Source organism: Aythya marila, assembly GCF_965140915.1.
Source record: "Aythya marila genome assembly, chromosome: 7".
NCBI lineage: Eukaryota > Metazoa > Chordata > Aves > Anseriformes > Anatidae > Aythya > Aythya marila.
In genome coordinates, this window is record NC_139048.1 from 19072273 (window position 1) to 19095507 (window position 23235).

Sequence of the window (23235 nt, forward strand, 5' to 3'; positions counted from 1 at the left end):
AGAATTCCTGCTGTTCTGCAATAAAATAAGGCAAGAAATATTAGCCATCCCTGGTTGATTCTTTAATTCTTTCCCAACAATGTCAAAGTATCAGTGTCCTACAGGTTTTAGTGCAGGTTAAAGACTGATACAAAGTGTATGCCTGAATAGGAGTTTGGAGTGAGTTAAGGAGAGAGAGAACGTTTTAATGGGACATTGGTCCAAAATAGCCCAGCTTGTTCCTACCTCCTGCTGCCTCTTCCTCCTTTTCACAGGACCTTGATTGTATAGAAACAGTACAGACAAAAACTACAAACAACAAAAGGTTCGCTCACACCCCCAGTGGAGGTCATGAGCATGCTACCATGGAGAAAAAAAAGAAAAAAAAAAAAAAAAAAAGGCATCAAAGGATGGTTTGGCTTATTTATAAGCAAAGAGTAATTAATGGGAAGTTTGATATTTTAGCAACGTACATTTGGACAAATTTGTATTTGCAAATTGGTCATTTCAGACGTTCAAGGGGCACAGAGAGATGTGGCCTGGTGCTAATTTTAAAAATGAATCGAACCTTTCTTTGCAATGATCCAAAAGCTACAAACTTGTGGTTCAGAGGCTTTCAATAGTATCTGCTCAGATTTGACACTCCAAGGTTAAAAAAAAAAAATCACAAAAGAGTTGTGTTATACACAGCAACAGTAGCTTTTTCCAACAATTTTTCAATTATTGCATTGTATACTCTCCAAGAAAAGTAACTGTCTTGGCTACCGGAGGACAAGACTTAAAAAGAGGCGGAATGAACGAACTCCCTAGGAATACAGCCCTCTCCCTCGGAGGCTGCCTGCCCGAGGACGGCTGCTGCGCCCGCTGGGTGACTCTAAGCCTGGCTCCGAGCTGCTGTCACCTGATGGATGAGCACACCGCGCACCATCCACTCCTGAATCGCCGCCCTCCGACCTAAGCCGTGGCAGCCCTACAGAACTTCGCCCGGGTGCTCTCCTCCTTCACATCCCCCGTGGAAACGGCCCAGCGAGGAAAGTTTGCCCAGGCACAGCCCCCTGCGCCCAACTGCGTGAGCGCCCGCCCGGAGCGAGCAGTACCCCGCTGCGCTCCGGCTGCTTCGCGCTGGCTCTTGCTGGGGATTTGCCTTTTTCCCCGGCCCCCGGGAAGCGATCGCGGTTCCAGCGGGGCCCTTCCTCCCTTCTCCTCTTCTCCCTTCCTCCTTTCCACCCACCGCCGCCCGCTCTCCGCCTCGGGGCGCGATTTCCCCGCCGCTCGCCGTGCCCCCGGCGGGCCGCGCGTCTCCAATCAGCGCCCGGCCGCTAATTGCGGGGGGCCTCGCCCCGCTCCGCTTAAAAGAGCGGGGCCGAGCCGCTCGCCAGGATCGCGGCGGCCCCTCCCGAGGGCTCCCCGGCCCCCCCCCAGCCCCAAGCCCCGGGGATTGGCCCGGCAGCGGCTTTAACAGCGGGGGGCCGCCCCCCCCGCCCCGGGACACAGCGGCTCGGTCCCCGCCGGCCCGCAGCAGCAGCCCCCGATGGCCGGCCGCCTGACCTGCTGCTGCCTCCTGCTCTGGGCCCTGCGCCTTCCCCCCGCCGCCGGGGGAAGCGCCGCCGGCCGGCCCCCCGCCTGCCCCGCCGGCAGAGCCCCCCGCGGGGGCTCCCCGCCGCCGCCGCCCCCCGCGCTGGGCGGCCTCGCCCAGGACATGGTCGCTGTCCACATGCTTAAGCTCTACGAGAAGTACAACCGGCACAGGAGCCGGCCCGGGGACGGCAACACGGTGCGCAGCTTCAAAGCCAAGCCAGGTAAGAGGGGCTTGGTGGGAGCCTGCCCGGGGGCTGCCGGGGGCTTCACGGGGCCGCCTGCACGAGTCCCGGGGTCCCTCGGTGCCCCCCAGCCGGGTGTCGCCGCTCCCTGCCCTCCACCGAAAGCATCTGCCCCGAGGGGGTCGCCCCGGCGAGCCCCCGCTGCTAGGGGCGAGCACACCGCTGGTGCCCGGGGCACCGCGGGGAGGACCTGCGCTAACCCCGGGGGGGACAAAACCTCTCCCGGGGCCCAAAACCTTCCCCGCGGCTCCTGTGCAGGAGCGGTGCCGCCCGCGGGACCTCTGGCAGCTGGGGCACTGAGCTCGCTGCGCTGCCGGGCCCCGAGAAACCGAGGAGCTCTCTCCCGTTTTGCCTCCCGCTCCCCAGCTCTGCTCGGCTTCGTTACGAGGGCGCAGCAGCGCGTACCGGGGTGGAACTATGCTTACGGTGTCACTGTCTCTCTTTAAAATCAGTTGTTTGCTCAGTTAATGCTCTTTACGTTTGTTATCCTTTGCCAAGGATACTTAAAATAACGTTTCTGGAAAATGTCTCTTCCTTCTTTGGTTAGCTCTAACAGGTTATAGCTAGCATTGTACTTCTGAAACAAGAATTAGACCAGCTTCCAGAACAGCACTTGTTACGCTTAAGTGCTGATTTTATAGGCACCTCTGAATTATTAGTGAGCAATTACTAGAATATCGCACAGTAACTCTTATCTGTAATGCACAAATTAAATCTTTCCTATGTCAGATGCAACATTACAAGTCCTCCTGCTAGGAAGAGATCCCACAGAGGGCTGTGGCTGTTAAAACACACAGCCCCCTAGGAGTTAGGATGTAAGCAACTGCAGCCATTTGGGAGGGAAATCTCTGTGCACTAGACCAGTAGGAAGCCACTAACTAATGGGGTTAGGAAGGAGCTGCCTTGTGGATGGTTGCTCTGTGACTGCCTACTACTGCTCTTCCTTCTCAGTGAACTGAGCAGCTGATGCTGCCTGCTACCCAAATAAGGCCCTGGGCCACAAGCCCCATTTGGTGGCACAACTCTTGCACTTCCATGTTCTTCTTATTTAGCTATTCTGCTCAACAAGCAAGTTGCATCCAAGTGGTTAAATTCAGTTTTAAAACACCAGAATAGCGTCCTACTTATACTGCACACTAGTATTTTGCTCATCTGTCAGATCACAAAACTAAGGCAGAGAGAGATGCTTGCATGGTAACTTGCCCAGGGTCATGCACAACTGTATCCAAACCTCCCGTCTCCTGTAGTCCATCCGTATCCCTTCTCTGTGGGATCTCCTCTCTCCCCAGTAATGTGCCATGAAAGCCAAAGCTCCCCTGCAACGCTTTTCATGACAATAAATGTTATTTCTTTGTGATTCATCAACCTAGTGATGAGCAGTCTGAAATCAACCATGGAATGACACAAGACCAAGGGTGGGGAGAAGCTCACTTTGCAGAGTGTTTTCTTTATCTCCTCAAAGAAATTCTAGTATTCTTCTGAGAGAAGAAATCAGCAGTCTTCTAATGTGATATGGGGGACATCTGTTCTCTATGAAATACAGATGACACTTCTGATCTTATCTAGACAAGCAAAAGACTACACCTACAATAACTTTCCTCTTGTTATCCCAAGCAATAGATTTACTTCATTTGAAAAAGGAACCCTTCAGAAAACCTGTAACCCTCTATTCCTGCACTGCAGCTTAAAGCTTGTTGGGCACATTCTAGCATCAGTGTTCAAGATAGGGTTGTCAAGACAGCTCTCACTGGATTTTGGGTTGACATTGCTCCTTTATCAGATGTGCTACTGCAGTCTCCTCAATTACACAGTTGTATTACCACAGCCCTGAGAAACCACACATCTCTTACAGGGTATGGGTGATGTTGACTGGGGTTGCTGAATATGGAAAAGCATTAGATATTAATGTGAAGTAATTGCTATATAGCATACGAATTTTGCATGTGTTCCAAATATAACTTAATGTTTCTCTAGCAGTACCAATAACTCCAGGAAGAATGCTTCCCAAACATCTGATTGCCTCTCACCTCCACCTGTTTTCCAAGGAGCTGGTTATTCCTCTGGGAAGGAGCTGAGAGATGGGCACACAGTTCAAGTTTTCCCTTAGTTCAATGCAAATTAGTTCATAGACTTTTTCTTGTTTTCAGGGAACTTTGTAGCTTTAGAAAATGGCAGCAATTGACCAAAGCTAGCTGCACAGTCAAGTCATAAGTGGTTTTGGAGTGCAGTTTGTGACCAAATGTGAAGTAACAAGTTATTGTCCAACTTCATCTAGATACCTGAGATAAGGGAATTGGTCTTCATGGCAGCAAGCAGCTTTCTAAGCCATGAAACCCTCCTGCAAAAACTGCCTCTTACAGCTCAGGCTCTTTCACTGAATGCCACCCATCCTCCAAATGAAGCCCAGGCCTCAGTGAAGAGTGGAAAATAGCAGCGGTTTAATTAAGACAGTATCATAATGCTTATGGGCAAGAAAAGCGAATTAAGATTTCTCAGGAACTGTAATTCTGGCCTCTAGAGGCTTTCAGTTGTTTTAACATAATTTCATAGCTTAAAATATTTTAAACTAGGTTTTTTGCATATTGGTATTCACACAAGTGTGTTATCAGTAAATCTGCATTGCTAATCTTCACTTACTGCAATCAATATTCTCCTAGTAGGTGGCTTGCCTACTAACAGCAAATGTTCTTTCTTTGGCCACTTGTCTGTTTTTTCTATACCCATCTCTTGCATGCACCCTCCATACATCTTGCCTGTACTCTGAACTTGAAGCTGCCTAGAGTGATCAGAGGTAGATACAGTCAGTAAAATATTCATAGCTTTAATGCATGCAGCTAGTACAGCTCAATTCAGAGTAGGCCTGGAAAACATAACAATTCTTGGCTGACAGGTTGGTAAAAGCATGAGCAATCTGTTGAATTAAAATAAATATGGCTGCGCTCCATCCAAAACTCAAGCTTCCTCAAATCCTAAAAAGCCCACACTTCCAGGGTTCTGGATCTTCAGTAGCTATTGATTCACTCTTTCTACAAAGAATGTTGACTTTGAAGGATTTCTTTCACTTTGGAATGCAAAAATTAGCAATTCAGAAAAACTAAAATTCCCTTTCTTTGAGGTCTCATTCCAAATTCGCTTCTCATCAGAAACCCTGGGACCTCTGGTGTTTGAAACACTTCTATCCAAGTGATGCATACATTCAAGTTCTCAGTATAGAACTGATAGTGCTGGCAGTGTACTACTCCAAAGATTTTAGTAGAATTTGAACTCAACTTTTTTTGTAGTCTGAGCACCTGTGAATCCAACTACCATTGACTGAAAAGTTTACTGATAGGAATCCTGTCCTGAACTGACTGAAACAAACAGGCTGTCATCACAGAACATTGTCAGCTGCTCTGCCACCTATGGAAATGTTACAGGGGTATCAATACAGACTTCTCCACTCCTCTGCGTGAGGAGAAGAAATACAGATGGTGTGGATGGAAGTTGCCTATTTGAATATCAGTACTTCAGACTATATCTGTGGTCCTGGTATTGATGAACATCCTAACATGCTGTGGTTTCATCCAAATGATGGCTCTAGCTAGCATATCTCTGAACTGGAAGGCAGCAAGCAGCAATGTAGTGGTTACCCATTCTAGTCCCTTAAAGCATTGTTAGTACCAGTCTGAGCTTAAAGAGAGCAATACGTTCTTCAGACGGTTGTATTTTTTTTCCTTGAGATCTTATTGTTCAGTGAATAATGGTATAAATAGTGCTTCTCTTCACCTCTGAAATCTAATATTGCTGTTAAATATTGCTAGGGTTTTTTCCTCTTCTCATTCACTACAGTTTTAAGCTGAAGTGATTCCAACAAGCTCCCTATACTACCTGGTTTGAAATGAGTAACCAAAAAACAAACTTTGGTAATCTGCTTTCAGAAATAAGTGGTTTGACTACCATTTTTCTCATATTTATCCATGTTTTCCTTGTTCCCTTGCAGAATTCTTGGCCCAGAAGCCACTGTATTGCTTCAACCTGACATCCATGCAGGATTCGGAGATGATCCTTGCTGCCACATTTCACTTCTATGCTGACAAACGCCCTCGGCACCGGGAATTGTTTTGTAAGCGGTCCAAGAACTCATCCTGCCGACTCCTTCACCTGCCTCCCATCCTGCGTCTCAACCTCATTTTCCAAACCATCCCCCAGAATTCTGCCTATAGACTAGTGAAAGGGAACATCACCGTGTTTATTCAAAGGCGAGGTGCTTGGCATGCAAAGGACATTTCACACATCATAAAAGAATCGAAACAGGCTGCAGAGCTCATCCTCTGCGCTGAGCTTGATTCTGGGGAGAAGCATCAAGGCTTCCCCGAACAGGTCACCAGCCATTTGCCTTATATTCTGGTTTATGCCAATGACCTTGCAATCTCTGAACCCAACAGCGTGGCAGTCACCCTACAGCGTTATGACCCATTCCCCTCCAGTGATGGGGACCAAAATCTTTCGCCTAATGCTTCTACTGATACCCGAGTGAGAAGGGACACATACCTCTCTAGCTCTATTCAGAACAATGAGTTGCCAGAGGTAGAGTATAACAACAACAAATACAACAAACATGACATATGGGAGAATGCCTACAAGTCCTTGAAACCAAAAGGCTCACGCAAAGACCGAAGGAGAAAAGGGCAAGAAAACACAGAAACACTTGCAAAGTCTCAGGTGCTAAATTTTGATGAGAAAACAATGAAAAAGGCAAGGCGAAAACAATGGAATGAGCCACGGATTTGTTCAAGAAGATATATGAAAGTTGACTTTGCTGACATTGGCTGGAATGAATGGATCATATCTCCCAAATCATTTGATGCCTACTACTGTGCAGGGACATGTGAATTTCCAATGCCTAAGGTAGTACACCTTTTCACTCTTGTTAGCTTGCAAATAGTACTACTCTGCCTTTCCAACTACTTCATTAGCTAGATTTTTACCTTTAGACTTCTACCATCTCACCATACTTTGTTTAGATGGGAAAAATAAGCAGTATTGTTTTTAACAACTTTATAAGAAAAATGTCTCAGGTAAAATAACTTCTAGAAATTCTTATTTTATATCTTGAAACCACAACAGACTTGCACAGTTTATTAAAATACGGTTATGCACCCTAAAGAATCAAACTACTCCTGTGTGGCAGCAGAAGTAGTCAGTATTTAAACTAATAAAACAAGTTACTCTATCAGAGTATTTCTGAATTCTACTGGTAATACCTTAGGAAAAAAATGCAGACTAGTGACACATACTTTAAGAAACTGCCTGTCGCCTTGAGAATAGGAATGCTATTTACACTTACATTTGTCTCAAAGTTCTCTGGTGCTTCTTTAATTTGTCAAAGTCTTAAAATTGAGAAAACTCTGCTCAAACTAGAAAAAAGTTTCTTTTCCATATGTAGCTGAAAATGCCAAATAGCTGTCTGTAACACTCTGACTTTGGTGTTTTGAATTCCTCCTCAAGAAGCAGTGTGAAATTTCCTAATAAAGAGGCAAAGAGTTCTTGAATTCTAGTGGAATTCTGATTTGGCCTACTCCCAACTCACTTGCCCTTTGGCAAAAAGTAGAGATTTTGGCAATTCTATAAAACACAAAAGTTCTCTCATTTTACAGGGCTTTCAGATAAAGGGGGAAGGAGGTTCAAAGCACTGCATAATGTGCATGTTCAAAAACTAATAATTTTACGTTTCTACCTACAAATGGTCTGATTATTCATTTAACTGCCAATTTTGCACGTGGTCAATCTGCCCATGAATAATTGACAGTGGTTTACAACAAAGAATATCAAAGATCTGAGACAGGAATCTGCCCTACAGGGAGTCTGGTGTGTTTGCGTTGAAATCAGTAGTATGACTGCAGGAAGAGAGAATATGCAGGCTAGTTTAAGTCCAGGAACAGCAGAAATGTGGATTTCGGGGTGGGGTGCGGAAATCTGCCCAGACCCTATGTTCTTGTGTTGCTGGCCAATGCTGAACCAGGTACACAAACTCATACATGATCTGGTAAAAATTAAAGCTTGCAGAGGCTCACATACAATTTCACTTCTCTGTTGTAGTATAGGATATTATGCAGCACCATGACCATTTAACTTACCCAATGCAAAACCCAGCCTGGGAATATGGGTCCTCAGCCATAATCTGATGCATGGTTCATATGTATTAAATAAATAAATAAATAAAAAACACACCATACTAGAGCAAACTAGTATGACAGAAGATGAAACAGAACCAAAACACAATGGATATGTTTCTAGCTGGAGCAGTGTAATAAGTTTATTTTGGTGACATTTAATATCAGAAACCAGTGTTTGTCCAAACCTTCTCCCTGATCTACAGTAATCAGAATACTCTATTTTTAATCCTTGTAAGAGAATCAATTTATGAGTTTCAGGTTTGAATTCCATTCTTGAAATGAAAACAAAGCTTTCCTGAAGCTAAGAAGTACTGCTTATTAAGATGTCACAGGGTGTTTTCTAATGGGCAAATTCATGATAAAGCAGACTTTAGAAGGGGTACAAACCAGGAAGAAGGTGAGCTGAAGTATTTCAGACTTGTTTTTCAACTACATCACCACCCTCCTGTTTTCTGAGGTTCAGAATTTCCCCCAGCTAGGACTGTCCTAGAGGTTAAGAAAGAGCAGAACCTAGCCTGCTTTATTTAACTTGTAGCCAGCATTTAAGTCATCAAGTGCTTGCCCACTACCATCACTACCGGGCATTCATCTTGGTCTTTCAAGCTTTCCACTCTAGCACATCGGTACAAGAGCCAATGTGAAGCCTAACCCAAGATCACTAAGCACTTGGGCCAGATTTCCAGAAGGGCTGGAACATTTGGAGCTTGGCTGGATGTGGGATGGGTGTGCTGCTTGGCTCCACTGTAGATGTAGGGCTCAGGCAGCCAGATTTTCTACCAAGTAATAGTCCATAATAAGCAGCTTTCTCTTTAAGCATTGTTGCTCATAATGTGTACGCTTGCAGGCATTAGAAACCTAATTAGTGCTGTCGTCTTGGTAGCTTGATTTACTCAAGCTGAATTGTTCCTAACTGGTTTCAGGGGTGACAGCTGCTCTCACTAGACTTGGTCCGCATCTGTTTGTTCCCTGCAGATCCTAGAGACTGTATGGCTGGAGAAGGTCCTCGTAGGATCTTCTGCAGGTTCATTAAAAGGAGTTCTACAAGACAGCTACTGGCACTGAGGGCAGTGGTGGTTATTTGTTGCGTGCGGTCAACAAATTCTTTCACTAGCCCATTAAGATCTGTGACTTTCAAGTAACACTATAATAAAGGAGCTAGGGCTCCTTGAGGACCTTTTTGTAAAGGTTAATGCAAGAGTTACATTCTAGAAGCTCCAGTTCTTTGAATTTCTAAACTCTGCAGTTGTTTATATACATGAAGGCTACTTCTGTCTCTCTTGCTGTCCAGATTGGCAGCCATGGCCAATGTGGATAGAAGCTTATTTCTACTTCGTGCCACAGCTGCAAGGCTAATTCGCTGCTGTTTGGTTTGGGACAGCTTTGAAATCTAAGAGAGCAAACTGTTGCTAATTAGGTAAACACATGCTAATTACAGAAGGGCTCTTTCCAAGACCAGTTACTTCTTGGGACTGTCTTGATATGGATGCTGTCTTGAAACAACAAAGCAGAAAGGTGATTTCACAGTCCATCCTTGTAATGACTCAAATGATGTCACTTAAATTAAAGCTTTCAACTGCTCCTTAACTTAATCTAATTCTTTTCACTTAAAGTATCTGCTTCCATGTTGAGATTTGCAAAGTCCTTGTTTGTTGTCCCCCAGATGCCATGTACAACAAATCTGTTGAAAACTACCAAAACTGTAGGTAACAGTACTAGTTTGCAAGGGTTTATGATCTGAAAAGGCTCTGTGAGCTTGTTTGTTTATTCTAGAGCAACTTCCCTTTGTTGAGGCTGTTTCTGGAGCACTCTTTTAAACCAGAGTAATTAGTATAGGGAAAAAGTAACTAGTTCCAGGTTAGTGTATGTGAAGAGCAACAGTACTGGAACGTATTTACTTTGGAAATACAGGAGCCAATTTTCTCAGTCAGATAAGAGGTTAAGAACACAAGAGAACATCTTGCAACTGAAAAGTCTGCCCCACCTTAGCCCTTTTCCCTGCATGCCTGTCTCCAGCACTTAATAGGTGCAGCCATGGACATTTCTCTTTTTCTAAGCTATTGACTGTTGGCTGTGCCACCAGTGCCCTCCTCTGGTATTTATGAAGGCAGCATATGGAGTACAAACTCAGATACATCCTCTGCAGAAAAGCTGAAAATATGAGCACATGGCTATGTTGCGTGGCCCTGTGACTCAATCGCATATATTAAATTATTCAAGACAAATAACAGAATTGTATCAGGTTCCAAGCTGCTTTGGAAAAGCAGCTTCTCATCAGTGAAGCAATAACCATTTCCTTCTCTGTTCCAGGTTGTCCGACCATCAAACCATGCTACAATCCAGAGCATCGTAAAAGCAGTGGGAATCATTCCCGGCATCCCAGAGCCCTGCTGCGTTCCTGACAAAATGAGCTCCCTCAGTGTCCTGTTCTTAGATGAGAACAAAAACGTTGTTTTGAAGGTATATCCCAATATGTCGGTGGAAACCTGTGCCTGCCGATAAGTTCATACAAACACATCTCTAACAAGACCTACCTACCCGTCCTGCCTGACCACACTGGGAAAGTTGTGAATGGGAGATGAATCCACTTGTGTTGATGCCTACAATTCCTCTACGATCCCTGCAATTCCTCCACAAAAAGCATGCGGAGAGGTTAAAACGATACCCGTGCTCACCTGGAAGGATATGTCTTACGATTGTCATCTGTCTAGTATATTTACCTTCCAGGAGTTCAGTACTTTTGCAAGTATCTTCCTAACCCACCTAGCCAAGAAACATGGTATTTAGTGAGAAATTTAAATGTAAAGTTTTCCATAATCAATGGACTAAAATATGTTTTTATACACTATTCTTACTGAATATTTTATCTCTTCAGTTAACCAAGGAGATGGGAAGTGAATTTGCAAAGGCAGGCTTGTTTTAGAATATCACTTTTGTAAACAGATCGAAACTTTTTGCCTAAAACACTCATTCTCTTAATCTGCATATTTATAATGAAAAATGCTGTAATAAAGGGCTTAATATGTATATTTTCTTCAGGATGCAAGTATAGTGCACTGTATAAGCTTTCATATATACAGTATGATAATACAGCCATTTTTGGTTACCCTTCCCTAATATATAATTTGTTCTACGAAAGACATATATAGTATCCCACAATTTTGGTTTGCTGGATATAATTTCAGGTTGTTAAACATATGCTCTGAGTAACACCTTCTTTATAGTAATATGTTGAAATACTAAAAATAAAATAACCAAGATTTATATTTTTGTAAATTATACTTTATATCCTCTAGATTGTTACATGCTTTTAACAAAAGCTAATAAATTAAAGGTACAGTAGTATCTAAAAATAGTTGAATTGTCTTTCTATAAATCCACTCTGCTACATTCTGGTAATTAGATGGAAACATGTAAATGCACGTTAAGCTTGTCATAATGTGCTTCAACAGATTATAGCATGAATGGAATACCCTGATCATCTGTACTGACCTCCTGCACAGCACAGTTCAAAGAGTTTTGCTCAGTAGTTTCTGTATCATGTATTATGGATCTTCTGTTTTGAGCTTGGAAATACCTTTGAAAAAACTGCATAAATTTGGCTTTAACAATTTCAAGTAATGGACTATCTCTACTGGACTATGAGTAGTTGTTCCAAAAGTTAGTGCTCTTTGTTCAAATGCAGTGGCTTAATCCTAGTCTGAATTTATTAAGCTTTAGCTTCAATTCACTGGATTTTACTGTAACCTATTTTTATTAGATCCCTTTTGTCTATTATCCAAAATACTTTCACTGTGTATTTTTAGTATATAGAGCAGGGTCGAATTACATTTTGGCTAAGATTTAAATAGGTACTTTGATTTCTTATTATTCCAAGTCTCAAAACAATTTCTCATGGCTCTTTTCTGAAGTCTTTCCAGAACTTTCATTAAATTCTCTTTCCAACAGAGAACTTCAAAATGGGACACAATCTTTGGCAGTTGTTCCATTAAAAGTCTTAACAGAAATAACTCTGCTTCCCTCTAACTCCTGCATAATCCTCTGCTGATGCATCTGTCGTAGCCCCTATAACTGCAGCACTCCTCTAAGAGCTGCTGTTCCATTACTGAGCCAGTCAATTCTCTTCCTCTGCATCCCTGAGTGCCAGGATACACTGATGATGTGCTCCACTTTCACCCACCTGCTGTATGACCACCTGAGCGGAGCAGGAGCAGAACAACCTTCTGAGGTCTGTGAGGTAGTACAGAGAGCGAGCTGTGGAGCCTTTCTCACTCAAGTGACAGTCCAGCCTTCTGTACCAGCTTATCTTATTAGAGCTGTATTGCTCACGGAAAGGACAAAACACACACTACCCTCAGATGAATGACCTGACCTGGAAGGCTCCTCTCCTGCTAAGGCACTAGGTAATTTCTACCATAAATATTCCATATTCATGGGGTGCAGATTCCCAGACAACAGGGGTTGTGTAAATGTGGCCCTTCCTGCTAACCTACACCAAACCAAGATTCTGCGTACATGGGAGTGTCGGCAAGGTTACTCTATCAACAGTTCTTCCCAGTTCCTCCCAACAGTTCTCATTAAGAAGTAGTTATCTCTAAGACCTTGTAGCAATTGCCCAAAGGTCATGGATCCTGCTAGGCATTTCTTCTCTAAAAGCATTACAGGGATTTACATGGGTACTACCAGGACAAACCTTTGCATACTATTGCTGTTAAAGACCTCCCTTAAAAATGTAGGGTCTTGTGTTTTTATAAATCAAGAGACACTCAACTCATGTTGACAGAGTAATGCTGATGCATAAAGAAAAATGAGAAACTTCTCAGAAATCCATCATTTGTTCCAACAGAACAGCCGTTAAGCGTAACGCTTTCCAAAGTACGTTAAGCCATTGCCATTTCTGTTCTTCATGAAGATTTATCCTTTTTTGTAGGTCATCTTGATCCCATTTAGCATCAACTGTGAACAGAATGACGTATTAGTGTAGTGTATTTATGATATGGTCTTTTGCATTTTGTTCTCCTCTGGGAATCTTTTCTGTATCTTGAGTTAGTCACTGAGTACAAATTTGCTTTCCAAGACGTGCCATGCAAGCAATTACAAAAGAGAGATACCATCCTACAATCTATTGTAAGGTCTATAGGATATAAGGTAAAACACTACTCCTACTACTCTTTAGGATACCTAGAAAACCTTGAAAGATCAAGTATGCATTTAAAAGTTTGTTGGCATAACTATGCAATTTACCACAGGCAAACCAAAATTACTATACAAACAAAACAATTCTCATATTAGTAAAATTTGTTTCATTTAGGGGAATAGTGTAACTTCGAGTAGAAACCCATGTTTTCACAAGGCATTTTCTAGTTTAGCTGTATTGGTCAATTCTCAAATGTGCCCAAGGCCTTAACCACTATTTGTATAGAAGTGGCTATTACTTTCTGTGTCTTTGGTATTAGACATCTAAACTTCCTTCAGAAAAGGAAGCTTTGCATTAAACACTTTAAATTATTTTTAAAATGGCACAAATGCAGTCAGCTGCTGTTGGAAAAAACCACCATCACTGCTCTCTTGGTTCTTCTCTTCCAACAGCCCTTTTGGTCTCTATGACCATCCTATAAACCATTCCACTCAGTGTTAAAATTTCTTGAGAAAGTTTTATTGACAAACACTTAAAATAGCAGGTCAAGATAATCCCACAATTAATCCTGACAGAATTGAGGATATAGTAATATTGCATGATTAAAGACAGATAAGCCAGGAAAACAGCTGATACTAGTCAGCGAAGTTTAAAGGACATTTTTTTCTAAACCAAAATTCATCTCATTCTTTGAGATCACAATTTAATTGTCAGAGGTAAAAGCAACAGATAGAATGCACTTAGGTTTTTGTGGACTGTTTCACTTCACTTTCACAAGGCAGCACAATTAGAAGAAACCACTGGACAATATAAATGTATTTGTTTATCAAATGAATTAACAACTGTCTCACTGCCAAACCTCAAAGAGCAGCTTTCAAAAGCAATTGTCACTGAATGAAACTGTTCGTTGTAAAGTTTCTGCAAAGATGACACTTGGCCTGACACTATGTGACATCTTCGTATATGAACTGGAAGTCTTTATATGACAACATCCACAGCATCTGCATAGGAGTGTTTAGGAGAGGAGTATTTGTATAGACGTCTTGATTTAGCCACACTCTATATAATCAAAACTCATTTCAAGGTAGACAGATGCAGAACTTTGTACCTAGGCACAAGAAATGGAGGTTGTTCCTCCTGAGCAGAAGATTGCACCCTTGAAAATCATGACTTTTCAAACAGTTTTGGTGGTTGTCATGGTCTTATAGCATTATATGAGCATCCACAGTGATGCTACTACGTAAAAAGAGGTACATGAAAGCCTTAAAAGATGCACAGTGGAGCAAACCCCAGAAGAAAATGAGATTTTATTTTTGCATGTGGTACTGGTGGACTAGAAAAAACATGTGTAGCCTCACATGGTTCACCTTTTCAAAAAGGCACTGAAATTCTGACACAGGGAAAACAAGAAGAGTCGGTGCATTTTTAGACACGTTCTGGAAAATATATTCTGGAACGGTTTATTTTATAAGACAGCAAACTGAGAAGTAACTTGATTACACTGTGCAAGTACTTTGATGGGGGGGAAATGCCTGCACTGTGGGGCTCCTTAAGCCAGCAGGAAAGAACGAGTGTCTAGAAGGTGAAGGCAGACACAATGAAACAATAAATGAAGTACCAGAAATTTTTTAAGTGTGAGTGATGGTCTTCTGGAAAAAAGTGCTACAAAAAACAAACAAACAAACAAACAAACAAAAAACAACAACAACAACAACAAAAAACTCCAGTTTTTGATATCTTCAGATATTCTGGAGACCCTTGAAAAGTTATGCTTTAGCCAAACACAAGCCATCAGGCTCTTGCACACAGGTAGAAGATACCTGATACATAACAATCTTGCTAATTCAGGAGAACAGGATCAGTGCAAAGCAATCCTTTCTCACTTTCCAGGTTAGGAACATAGTTTACCAGACTGTCGGATCCCAGTTGTCAACTGAACAGATACAAAAGTGAGCATTTGAGAATCACAGAATCACAGAATTTCTAGGTTGGAAGAGACCTCAAGGTCATCAGTCTGGGCTCACTTTAAACACTGTGTATGCCCTGCTACAAATCTAGAGAAGAAAGGACAAAATCTTGTCTGTATCTTTGTGATTTTTTTTTTTAATGTAAGAGCTCCTAGTGCTATTCAGACTTTGTGGCACCTGTGCAGTGTGGATTAAGCTGTGCTTATTAAAAATGATGCATTAATAATATTGACAGAACATGATTAGATAATGAGATTCATTCAGATAAATAACAAGTGCCATTTTTGCTTATAAATACACTTTTTATTTTCCTCTGTATCATGAGAAATGATATCATCAAACTTGTATTTTTCTCTTGGCCACTTCTTTTCATGGGTAACATTATCTGCATAGATAATCTTCACAGAGACCTCTTACTTTCCACCTAGCCTTGAAGGCCTAGTTCTGTCTTTATTCTGAGGTCACCAAAATAATGACTGGTTGCTCTGGGACTGGAATGACCATCAAGAATCTAAGAAATATATTACGTAAGATACTATAAAAACAATAATTAATTCCCATCTACCAAAGGAATCAAACTGCAAATGGACAAGCCTGCAAACAGCACGAAGCAAACTTGACACAAAACAGATATTTCACTATGTACAAATAATAGCTCTTAGCTGATAAACGAATTAAGTTTTAAGGTTGTTTGCAATGGCATGAGATCATGTCTTGCAGAATCGCAGGTCTCCATCAAATTACTGGAGATTTTCTGATGGCAGGTTAAGGGACCATGACAGAGATTTGTGAGATGTTATTTACTAACAGCCAATAGAGTAATTTTGTTCTAGATCTCTGTTTTCTAGTCTTGATGAAAACTGTGTAATCCTCCACGTCCCTAAGAAAGCTTCTGTCTGTGTTGGAAAGGAAATGATAAAAAGAGTGTAATTAAGCAATGATGACCTTTAAGTGAAATGTGGATTCTTTACAATATACAATGTCCTTCCCAACAGCCATATGTGTTTGTCAGATGTTTACAGAATCTTCATTAACTAAGAGCTTTGCTAGATAACAGAAGCTGAAGCATGGCATCAATGACTCAGATAAGGGCAAGTGTACAACCAATCTGCTTGACAACTGACAAGAGGCTGGGGTTTGAAGCAGACTGCGAAAAGAACACAAGAAAGTTATTTGCAAAGGGCATTCCAGTTGTTTGCCTTCCATCTCCTTTCCTCTGTCTGTAATAGTACAACATTTTTAATCAGCTAAAATACCCCTGTCCTCTCGTCTCTCCATCAGAAAGTAAATATATAAGAAATGCATTATTTTGGAGTATTAGCTGCACTGTCTGTTTTCAATATCATTGCCTGTCTGACACGAGGCAAGCCTTTGGAAAACTGGGACAAGTTATCAGCTATGGGAAAGTCTGATGCACCCTTTCACGATCCTGGGGAAGTGGAAGAGGAGACCCATTTTGACTTTAAATCTTTCCTGGAGAATATGAAGATGGATTTACTAAGGAGTTTGAATTTATCAAGGGTCCCCTCACAAGTGAAGACCAAGGAAGAACCACCACAATTCATGATTGATTTATACAACAGATATACTGCGGACAAGTCCTCCATCCCCGCATCCAACATTGTGAGGAGCTTCAGTACTGAAGGTAGGAGAAGTCCTGCATATGTGGACTAGAATTTTTGAAGAATTATATGGACAGCAGTTACTCAGATTATTTTGAATTTCTGAGGAAACTGAGTGTCCACAGATTATTTAGAAACTAAGCAGGTTAAAATTTTGGACTGTAGTCTTGCTCCATCATTTCATTCATCTTTAAAAAATACCATTACCTTAAGTTTTCTTCTTTGATGTACAATATTCTCTTCTCAAATGCATCAACTGAGTCAATGCCCTGAATACAGCATTTACATGAACCATGTTTCTCCGAGCTAGAGATTTGTCACTGAGCTTCTGTGTTAGAATACTTTTGATCATCTATAACTGAGATATCCATGCAATAAAGCTCTGGTAGCTTTTTACCTTTCTGGTAGGCTCCTGTCATCCTTAAAAACACAGTAGCCAGCTGAGAAATTTGCTATGGATCCAAGCAAGGAACAGCACTGCTCCCCACAGATTCTGGATTAGGCAGGCAGATTTACAGGGAAAGTGGAAGTCAAGCTTGTCTCAACAACAATAAAAGATCAAGATCTGTGTAAAAATAAATAGATTTTTAAAAGCTCTACATAAAGAAGTAGTAAAAAATAGTTATAAGTAAATGCAATTCTTGGGATAGAAATGAGACAGGGAGAATCTGTTTATATACAAAATAGACATATGCAGGTAACAGCACTATAGGGATCTCCAAATCCTCAAATCAGTGACCCTAGTCCTGAAATGGAAAGAAACCTTAACAGTATGACAGCTAGATTACAGCTAGACAGTATAACAGCTAGATTACAGTTCCCACATCTCACTCTCCTCTCAGACTTCTTTAGAGGGTGAACACTGAAAAAGTGTAAAAAGTAGCCAAGTGTCAAAAGTAGCCAATTAAAATTGCCCTAAAACTCAATGACGCTTGAGTAATTATCTTACATTGACCATTAAACAGACATCAGTCGGTGATCACTTTAAAACATTACCAGTATGATCTTCCAGCCAAATATCTGCCCCTCCCAAGGCAGACTGCTGGTACTGCACATACACTTGCAGGAAAAAAAATAATATATATATATATCGCACAAGCACACAAGCTCAGTGAGTCCAGCCTGGAACAGACCCAGACATGAAAGGCTGTTTATCACCAAGTGCCAAATTAGACAGACCCTCAAGCTTCGATTCAGGTTTTTCAAATGCTTTTCTATTTCCCCTAACTCTCAGTAACCCAAGCTGCTTTCAAAGCTATCTGAAGACAGCTGAGGCAAAAGCCTCAGCACAATTAATTCTTAGAAAGAGACAAGTACGTACTATACTTCACCATACTAGGGGAGAAGCTCATCCCATTGCATGATGATCAGTGGTAAATTCCCACTGTTTTTTTGAGAATCCTTTCTGTAAAAATCTCTTCAGGAAAATGCTAAATCGGGACGCTTTAGATGCTTTATTTACTCACCTACTATTGACCAGCATCACCCACACCTTCTTCTAGGCAGACTCTTGATACTATCCCTCCACTCCTCCCTGTACTCACCTGACCAATCTTAGTGAAAATACCACCACCATCAGGGACCTCCATTTTGGCTTTTCGCTCCCTGCTCCTGAAACCTGGCCAGAAGACAGGATTATTTTTTTATTACTAGGTAACCATGTTCTTATTTCACTCCCAAAATATATCCTGCATCTTTGAAAAGCAAGTTATTTGGACAGTCAGAAGCACTGTAACCATGTGTTTTAATTTCCTATTGCAGATGTTGTTTCTTTAGCTTCAGCAGAAGAAAATCCATTTCAGAAACACATCTTGCTCTTCAACATCTCTATTCCACGATATGAGGAAATCACCAGAGCTGAACTGAGAATTTTTATCTCCTGTCACAGGGAAGTTGGGTCTCTGTCTAGACTGGAAGGCAACATGGTCATTTATGATGTTCTAGATGGAGACCACTGGGAAAACCCAGAAAGCACAAAATCTTTCCTCGTTTCCCACAATATCCAGGACTGTGGCTGGGAGATGTTTGAAGTATCCAGCGCTGTGAAAAGATGGGTCAGGGCAGACAAACTGAAGACTAAAAACAAGCTAGAGGTTGTTATTGAGAGTAAGGCTCTGGGTGGTTTCACTTGTGGGAAGCTGGATATCAGTGTTACTCCTGACAATAAAAATCTGCCCCTGTTAATAGTGTTCTCCAATGACCGCACCAATGGGACAAAAGAGACCAGAGTGGAGCTCCGGGAAATGATTGTTCATGAACAAGAAAGTGTACTAAATAAATTAGGAAAGAACAACACTTCATCTGAAGAAGAAGAACCGCGAGAGGGAAAGGCTGTCACTGGACCCCGCCGGCATTCCTCCAGAAGCAAGAGAAGCATCGGAGCCAACCACTGCCGGAGAACTTCCCTCCATGTGAACTTCGAGGAGATTGGCTGGGATTCCTGGATCATCGCTCCCAAAGACTACGAGGCTTTTGAGTGCAAAGGAGGTTGCTTCTTCCCTCTGACAGATAACGTTACCCCAACAAAACACGCTATTGTCCAAACTCTGGTGCACCTCCAAAACCCGAAGAAAGCTTCTAAGGCCTGCTGTGTTCCAACCAAATTGGATTCCATCTCCATTCTCTATAAGGATGATGCTGGGGTGCCCACGTTGATATATAACTACGAAGGGATGAAAGTGGCGGAATGTGGCTGCAGGTAGTATACAAGGCAGGAGCGCTGAGAATAAGAATACACCTCCTTCTGCTCTCTGTAAATCTGTACATTAGTAATGCAAATGAAAATCCTTGCAAACAAGGTTTGGAGCACAGCATTGGGCTGGCTGTTTGGTGCCGCTTCTTTTGAAGGAAAGCTGGCATTTAAAAAATCGCAATTGCTGTAAATAGTCTGCATTATGTATCATGAATTAAAGTTTTGTGAGATTGAAAGAACCATGCATTATTTCTAACAGTGATGTAATCTGAATACCTTATTTGAACTTTTCTCTTAAATCAGTTCAGGTCACAAACCAAAGCATCTTCAAAGCAGCCTATGGGATTGAGGATGTCCTGTACATGTTTAATAGACAGAGAAATACAATTCTTTCATCCAACTCTGATATTTTCAACTTTTGTAAAACTCAGTGAACTGAATTTGGTCTTCATGGTAAAGTCAGGAGTCTGAATTCTGCAAGCCTTTTCTCATGTCAGTAATCTCAGCGGCTTTTACAGATCATTTTAAGACAAATTATTTACTCCTCTAAGTGAAGTTTTGCAATTTCCAAAGCAGACGAGACTCTCCATCTTGTTTCATTCCCAAGTTTCCTTCTGTGGGTAGCAGGTGCCTCGGTTTCATCTTTCTTATCCTCAATGTCCCTATTTTTACCCCTTTATGGCACATACTTGAATGATAAGAAGCACAGCCTTCCGCTTCTAAGACACTATTTCCTAGGAGGAACAGCAGCCCTTATCTCTGGACAAAGATAAAGAGCCACTTTGACCTACTGCATATTCTTAGTATTTCTTTGCAAGAACATGCAGTCAAACAATGTCCAGTCTTAGGAGCTGTATCCCAACAACAGTGGGGGTTGGCAGTGCTCAGCACTTGTGAAAAGAACTCATTTTTAGGGGTCTAAATAATTTTTTTGGAGTCTTCCACCAGGGTGTTTTTCTTTTTCTTTATTTTTTCTTGCGAGAAACTCTATTTTACATACAAAATTCTTTCATGCCTTAGAAATGGGATTAATTGAAAATTCCTGTCTATGTTTTGGGACACATGCTATTGCATGAGATAAATACACTATCATACAATGATCCTCCTGACTTCACTTGTATTTTCACTAAACAAGAATCCCATCTTTCCTGCATTTAAAGAAAACTTTCTTTGATTTTAGTGAAGGTTTTGCCCATGCAAGAAAATACAGTGTCTTGTGTTGTTTTCAGGTGCTAGTTTTAAGTGCTGTACAAAGCTCTCATGGGCCACCTCATTTCTACCACTCCACCTTCCACAAAAAAAAAAAAAAAAAAAAAAAAAAAAAAAAAAAAAAATTAAAAAAATCTATCAGAGAACACTTTTGATTCAAACTCATACCAAACTATATGTCTGTACAAAATATTGAATATTGTCTGAACAGAAGCTTAATGTATGGAAGCAACATGATTTAAATGAATACATATGTTTTAAATTAAGGCAGCCTGTGGGCAAGACGAATTCATTCGGCACGAACAGCTCAGCTTGAAATCTAATATGCAGTTTATTTACTATTGTTAACTTAATACAGAGAAAATAGCAGGTGAGTGTGAGCAGGATGGTTGTAATTCCATCGAGAACTGATGGTTATATCACAGACCATGAGCACAAAGCACGATTCATCAGAATCCTGGGACTGATTTATAGCCTTTTTCATTAGAACTGAGCTGCAATTGGATCAGATCTGAGGTCTGGGTCCATGCAAACTCCATCCATCCATAGATGCATGTCATTAAACTCTTAGGTTTCCAGTGACATCCTCTCATTTTACCACTCCCCACTGGCTTCTGTCATCTTACAGTTGTTATGTCTTATTCCTTTCAGACCCCCCCCGTATTCTCTCCTTGTTTTTTTGATGTCTCCTAAGCTCATGAAAGTTTGTACAACTTGTCCTCTTAAAGTAAAACAAACCACCAAACAAGTATGTGGTGTGAACACATTAGAAAACTTATTCACCCATGTGTTAAGGTAATTGCAACTGTGTGCTGCTCTTAAGTCATCTAAACACAAGGTCCTTGTTATAATTCCAAGTTCACCGAACACAGGACTTCATCCATAATCAAATGAAAAAATGAAATAGTAGGGAAGAAGAAAGACCAGTCCCCACAGAGAGAAATTCTCTACAGTCAGTTTTTCTTTTTGTCACACTCAGAAGTCAAATATTAATCTTTGTTTTCCAAACTTACTTGAATAAAAAATAAACATAAAAATATCTAACGCCATTTTTTTTTGGCTCAAAATTTCAGATCCTAGCTATGCTATCAGAATTCCAGTGAAGCTCTATAGACTTTTTCCCAAAAACTGTAGTACAAGTCTCTTTTGTATTTCAACAACAACAACAACAAAAATTCCTCCTCCAGCCAGCTCTAATGATCACGTTCCCAAAGGCTTAACATTTTGGTTGGTATAGCAGTAAATTGAAACATGAATCTTTCCACAGGGTGATGATCAGGGTCAAGAAGGAATGAGAACCCAGTCGTGACTACAGATGCTACCTACAGCATGGCTGAAGTATGTGTCAAATTGGTGTTTGGTTTTACATTGTAAATTTAGCAGCCCAATTTATGTAGTTTTGAACATTTGATTTTAAACAATTGCCCAAGTTCACTTTTCAGTTTCCTTGGGGTGCAAAGAATCAGTCAGGTGGCCAAAAAGCACTAGAAAATATACAGGTTACATGAGCAGGCAAAGCACCCAGCCACCTGCATCAAGCCAGGCCCCATCAGACACTGAGAAAAGCCCCCCTCGCCACCAAACAGTGGATACTGACCAGCAGCTTGCTGCTACTGAGGAGCAGGTTGGGGCTTGTGCAATGTCCAGCACACGAACAGTTAAAAACAAATCATACTTGCTTAACATAAACACGTGGCTGAAGTACCTCCTCTTATTCAGACCCATTAGCTGTGTAACAACGGCCATTTTAACATCAGAATCACCAGCTGATGGCCACAGACAATTTTAAGGCTGCACAGCAGCACTCCATTCTTAATAGATACAATGATGAGCTGGTGGAAGCTGTTCAGGAGATAAAACTGTTGCTATTTTTACACATCTTCCCACATTTTCTGTGTACGCAGTAGGCAAAATATCCTCTGTGTCATGTCTCAACACGAAAGAACAGCAGATGCAATTTATCACGTAACAACAACACAGCACCAGTGATCACTAAAAGCCAAAAAGATCTCCATTTTCATGATTACCGATTAAGAGACAATAGCCTCATAGGAATCTGGAGGTGGTCAGCTCGCATCTGCTCAGATACCTTTATGCTGGAAATATCCTTGACCATACAGAAATGTTAACCCAGAACTGGCAACTCCTGAAATTCAGATTAACAGGTTTTAGACTCTCTCTCAAGGAGGCTTATAATTTCAGACACAATTGTGCTCTAACACATCTCCCAGACCACAGCTGAGTCTCCTCCAGCCTCCCTCTGTGCCTGGTCACAGTAATCACGCACACGCAGGTCCACATAGCGCACTCTAGGAGGTATTAACACCTCACTGTAGCTGCCCATATGCAGCACTGAATTGATGTTTGTTACTGCAGGGAAGACTGGAAAGGTACAGAAGGGCATACAGAACAATCTGGCAAAGACAACATGTAGTAAATGAGCAATCTGTGTGAGGAAGGTCCCGTCCTCAAACACTAACAGAAGCTCTGCTTCCCCTCTAGCTGCCATCTTGGAGCTAACCACCTCCTTCTACCCATTTGAACTCCCCAACTTACCATTTGTCGTGTTTAGCACAGGGCAGGTCCTTCTTCAGTCTCTGGCGAGCAAGGTGGTGAAAGAGCTCTTCTTGCTTATCTGCAGGGCAGGAGAGTGGAGC

At 41.7% G+C, this 23235-nt stretch overlaps 2 protein-coding genes across 2 annotated transcripts; both read left to right on the forward strand.

The window, feature by feature from the left end:
• The first annotated feature begins 1091 nt into the window (after positions 1-1091).
• GDF10 (growth differentiation factor 10) lies at positions 1092-11249 on the forward strand. Its single transcript, XM_082765283.1, has 3 exons — positions 1092-1778; positions 5779-6686; positions 10262-11249. Exons 1-3 carry the CDS (start codon positions 1511-1513, stop codon positions 10451-10453), a joined length of 1368 nt encoding a protein of 455 aa, XP_082621409.1. The 5' UTR covers positions 1092-1510; the 3' UTR covers positions 10454-11249.
• A 5008-nt stretch (positions 11250-16257) lies between these two features.
• GDF2 (growth differentiation factor 2) lies at positions 16258-19599 on the forward strand. Its single transcript, XM_082765418.1, has 2 exons — positions 16258-16700; positions 18439-19599. Exons 1-2 carry the CDS (start codon positions 16355-16357, stop codon positions 19377-19379), a joined length of 1287 nt encoding a protein of 428 aa, XP_082621544.1. The 5' UTR covers positions 16258-16354; the 3' UTR covers positions 19380-19599.
• The last annotated feature ends 3636 nt before the right edge of the window (positions 19600-23235 follow it).

Coding starts and splice junctions, on each gene's coding strand:
- GDF10 (XM_082765283.1), top strand. CDS start 1,511: ATGGCCGGCCGCCTGACCTGCTGCTGCCTCCTGCTCTGGGCCCTGCGC. Junction 1,779..5,778: donor CAGCTTCAAAGCCAAGCCAG/GTAAGAGGGGCT, acceptor GTTCCCTTGCAG/AATTCTTGGCCCAGAAGCCA. Junction 6,687..10,261: donor GTGAATTTCCAATGCCTAAG/GTAGTACACCTT, acceptor TCTCTGTTCCAG/GTTGTCCGACCATCAAACCA.
- GDF2 (XM_082765418.1), top strand. CDS start 16,355: ATGCATTATTTTGGAGTATTAGCTGCACTGTCTGTTTTCAATATCATT. Junction 16,701..18,438: donor GAGGAGCTTCAGTACTGAAG/GTAGGAGAAGTC, acceptor TTCCTATTGCAG/ATGTTGTTTCTTTAGCTTCA.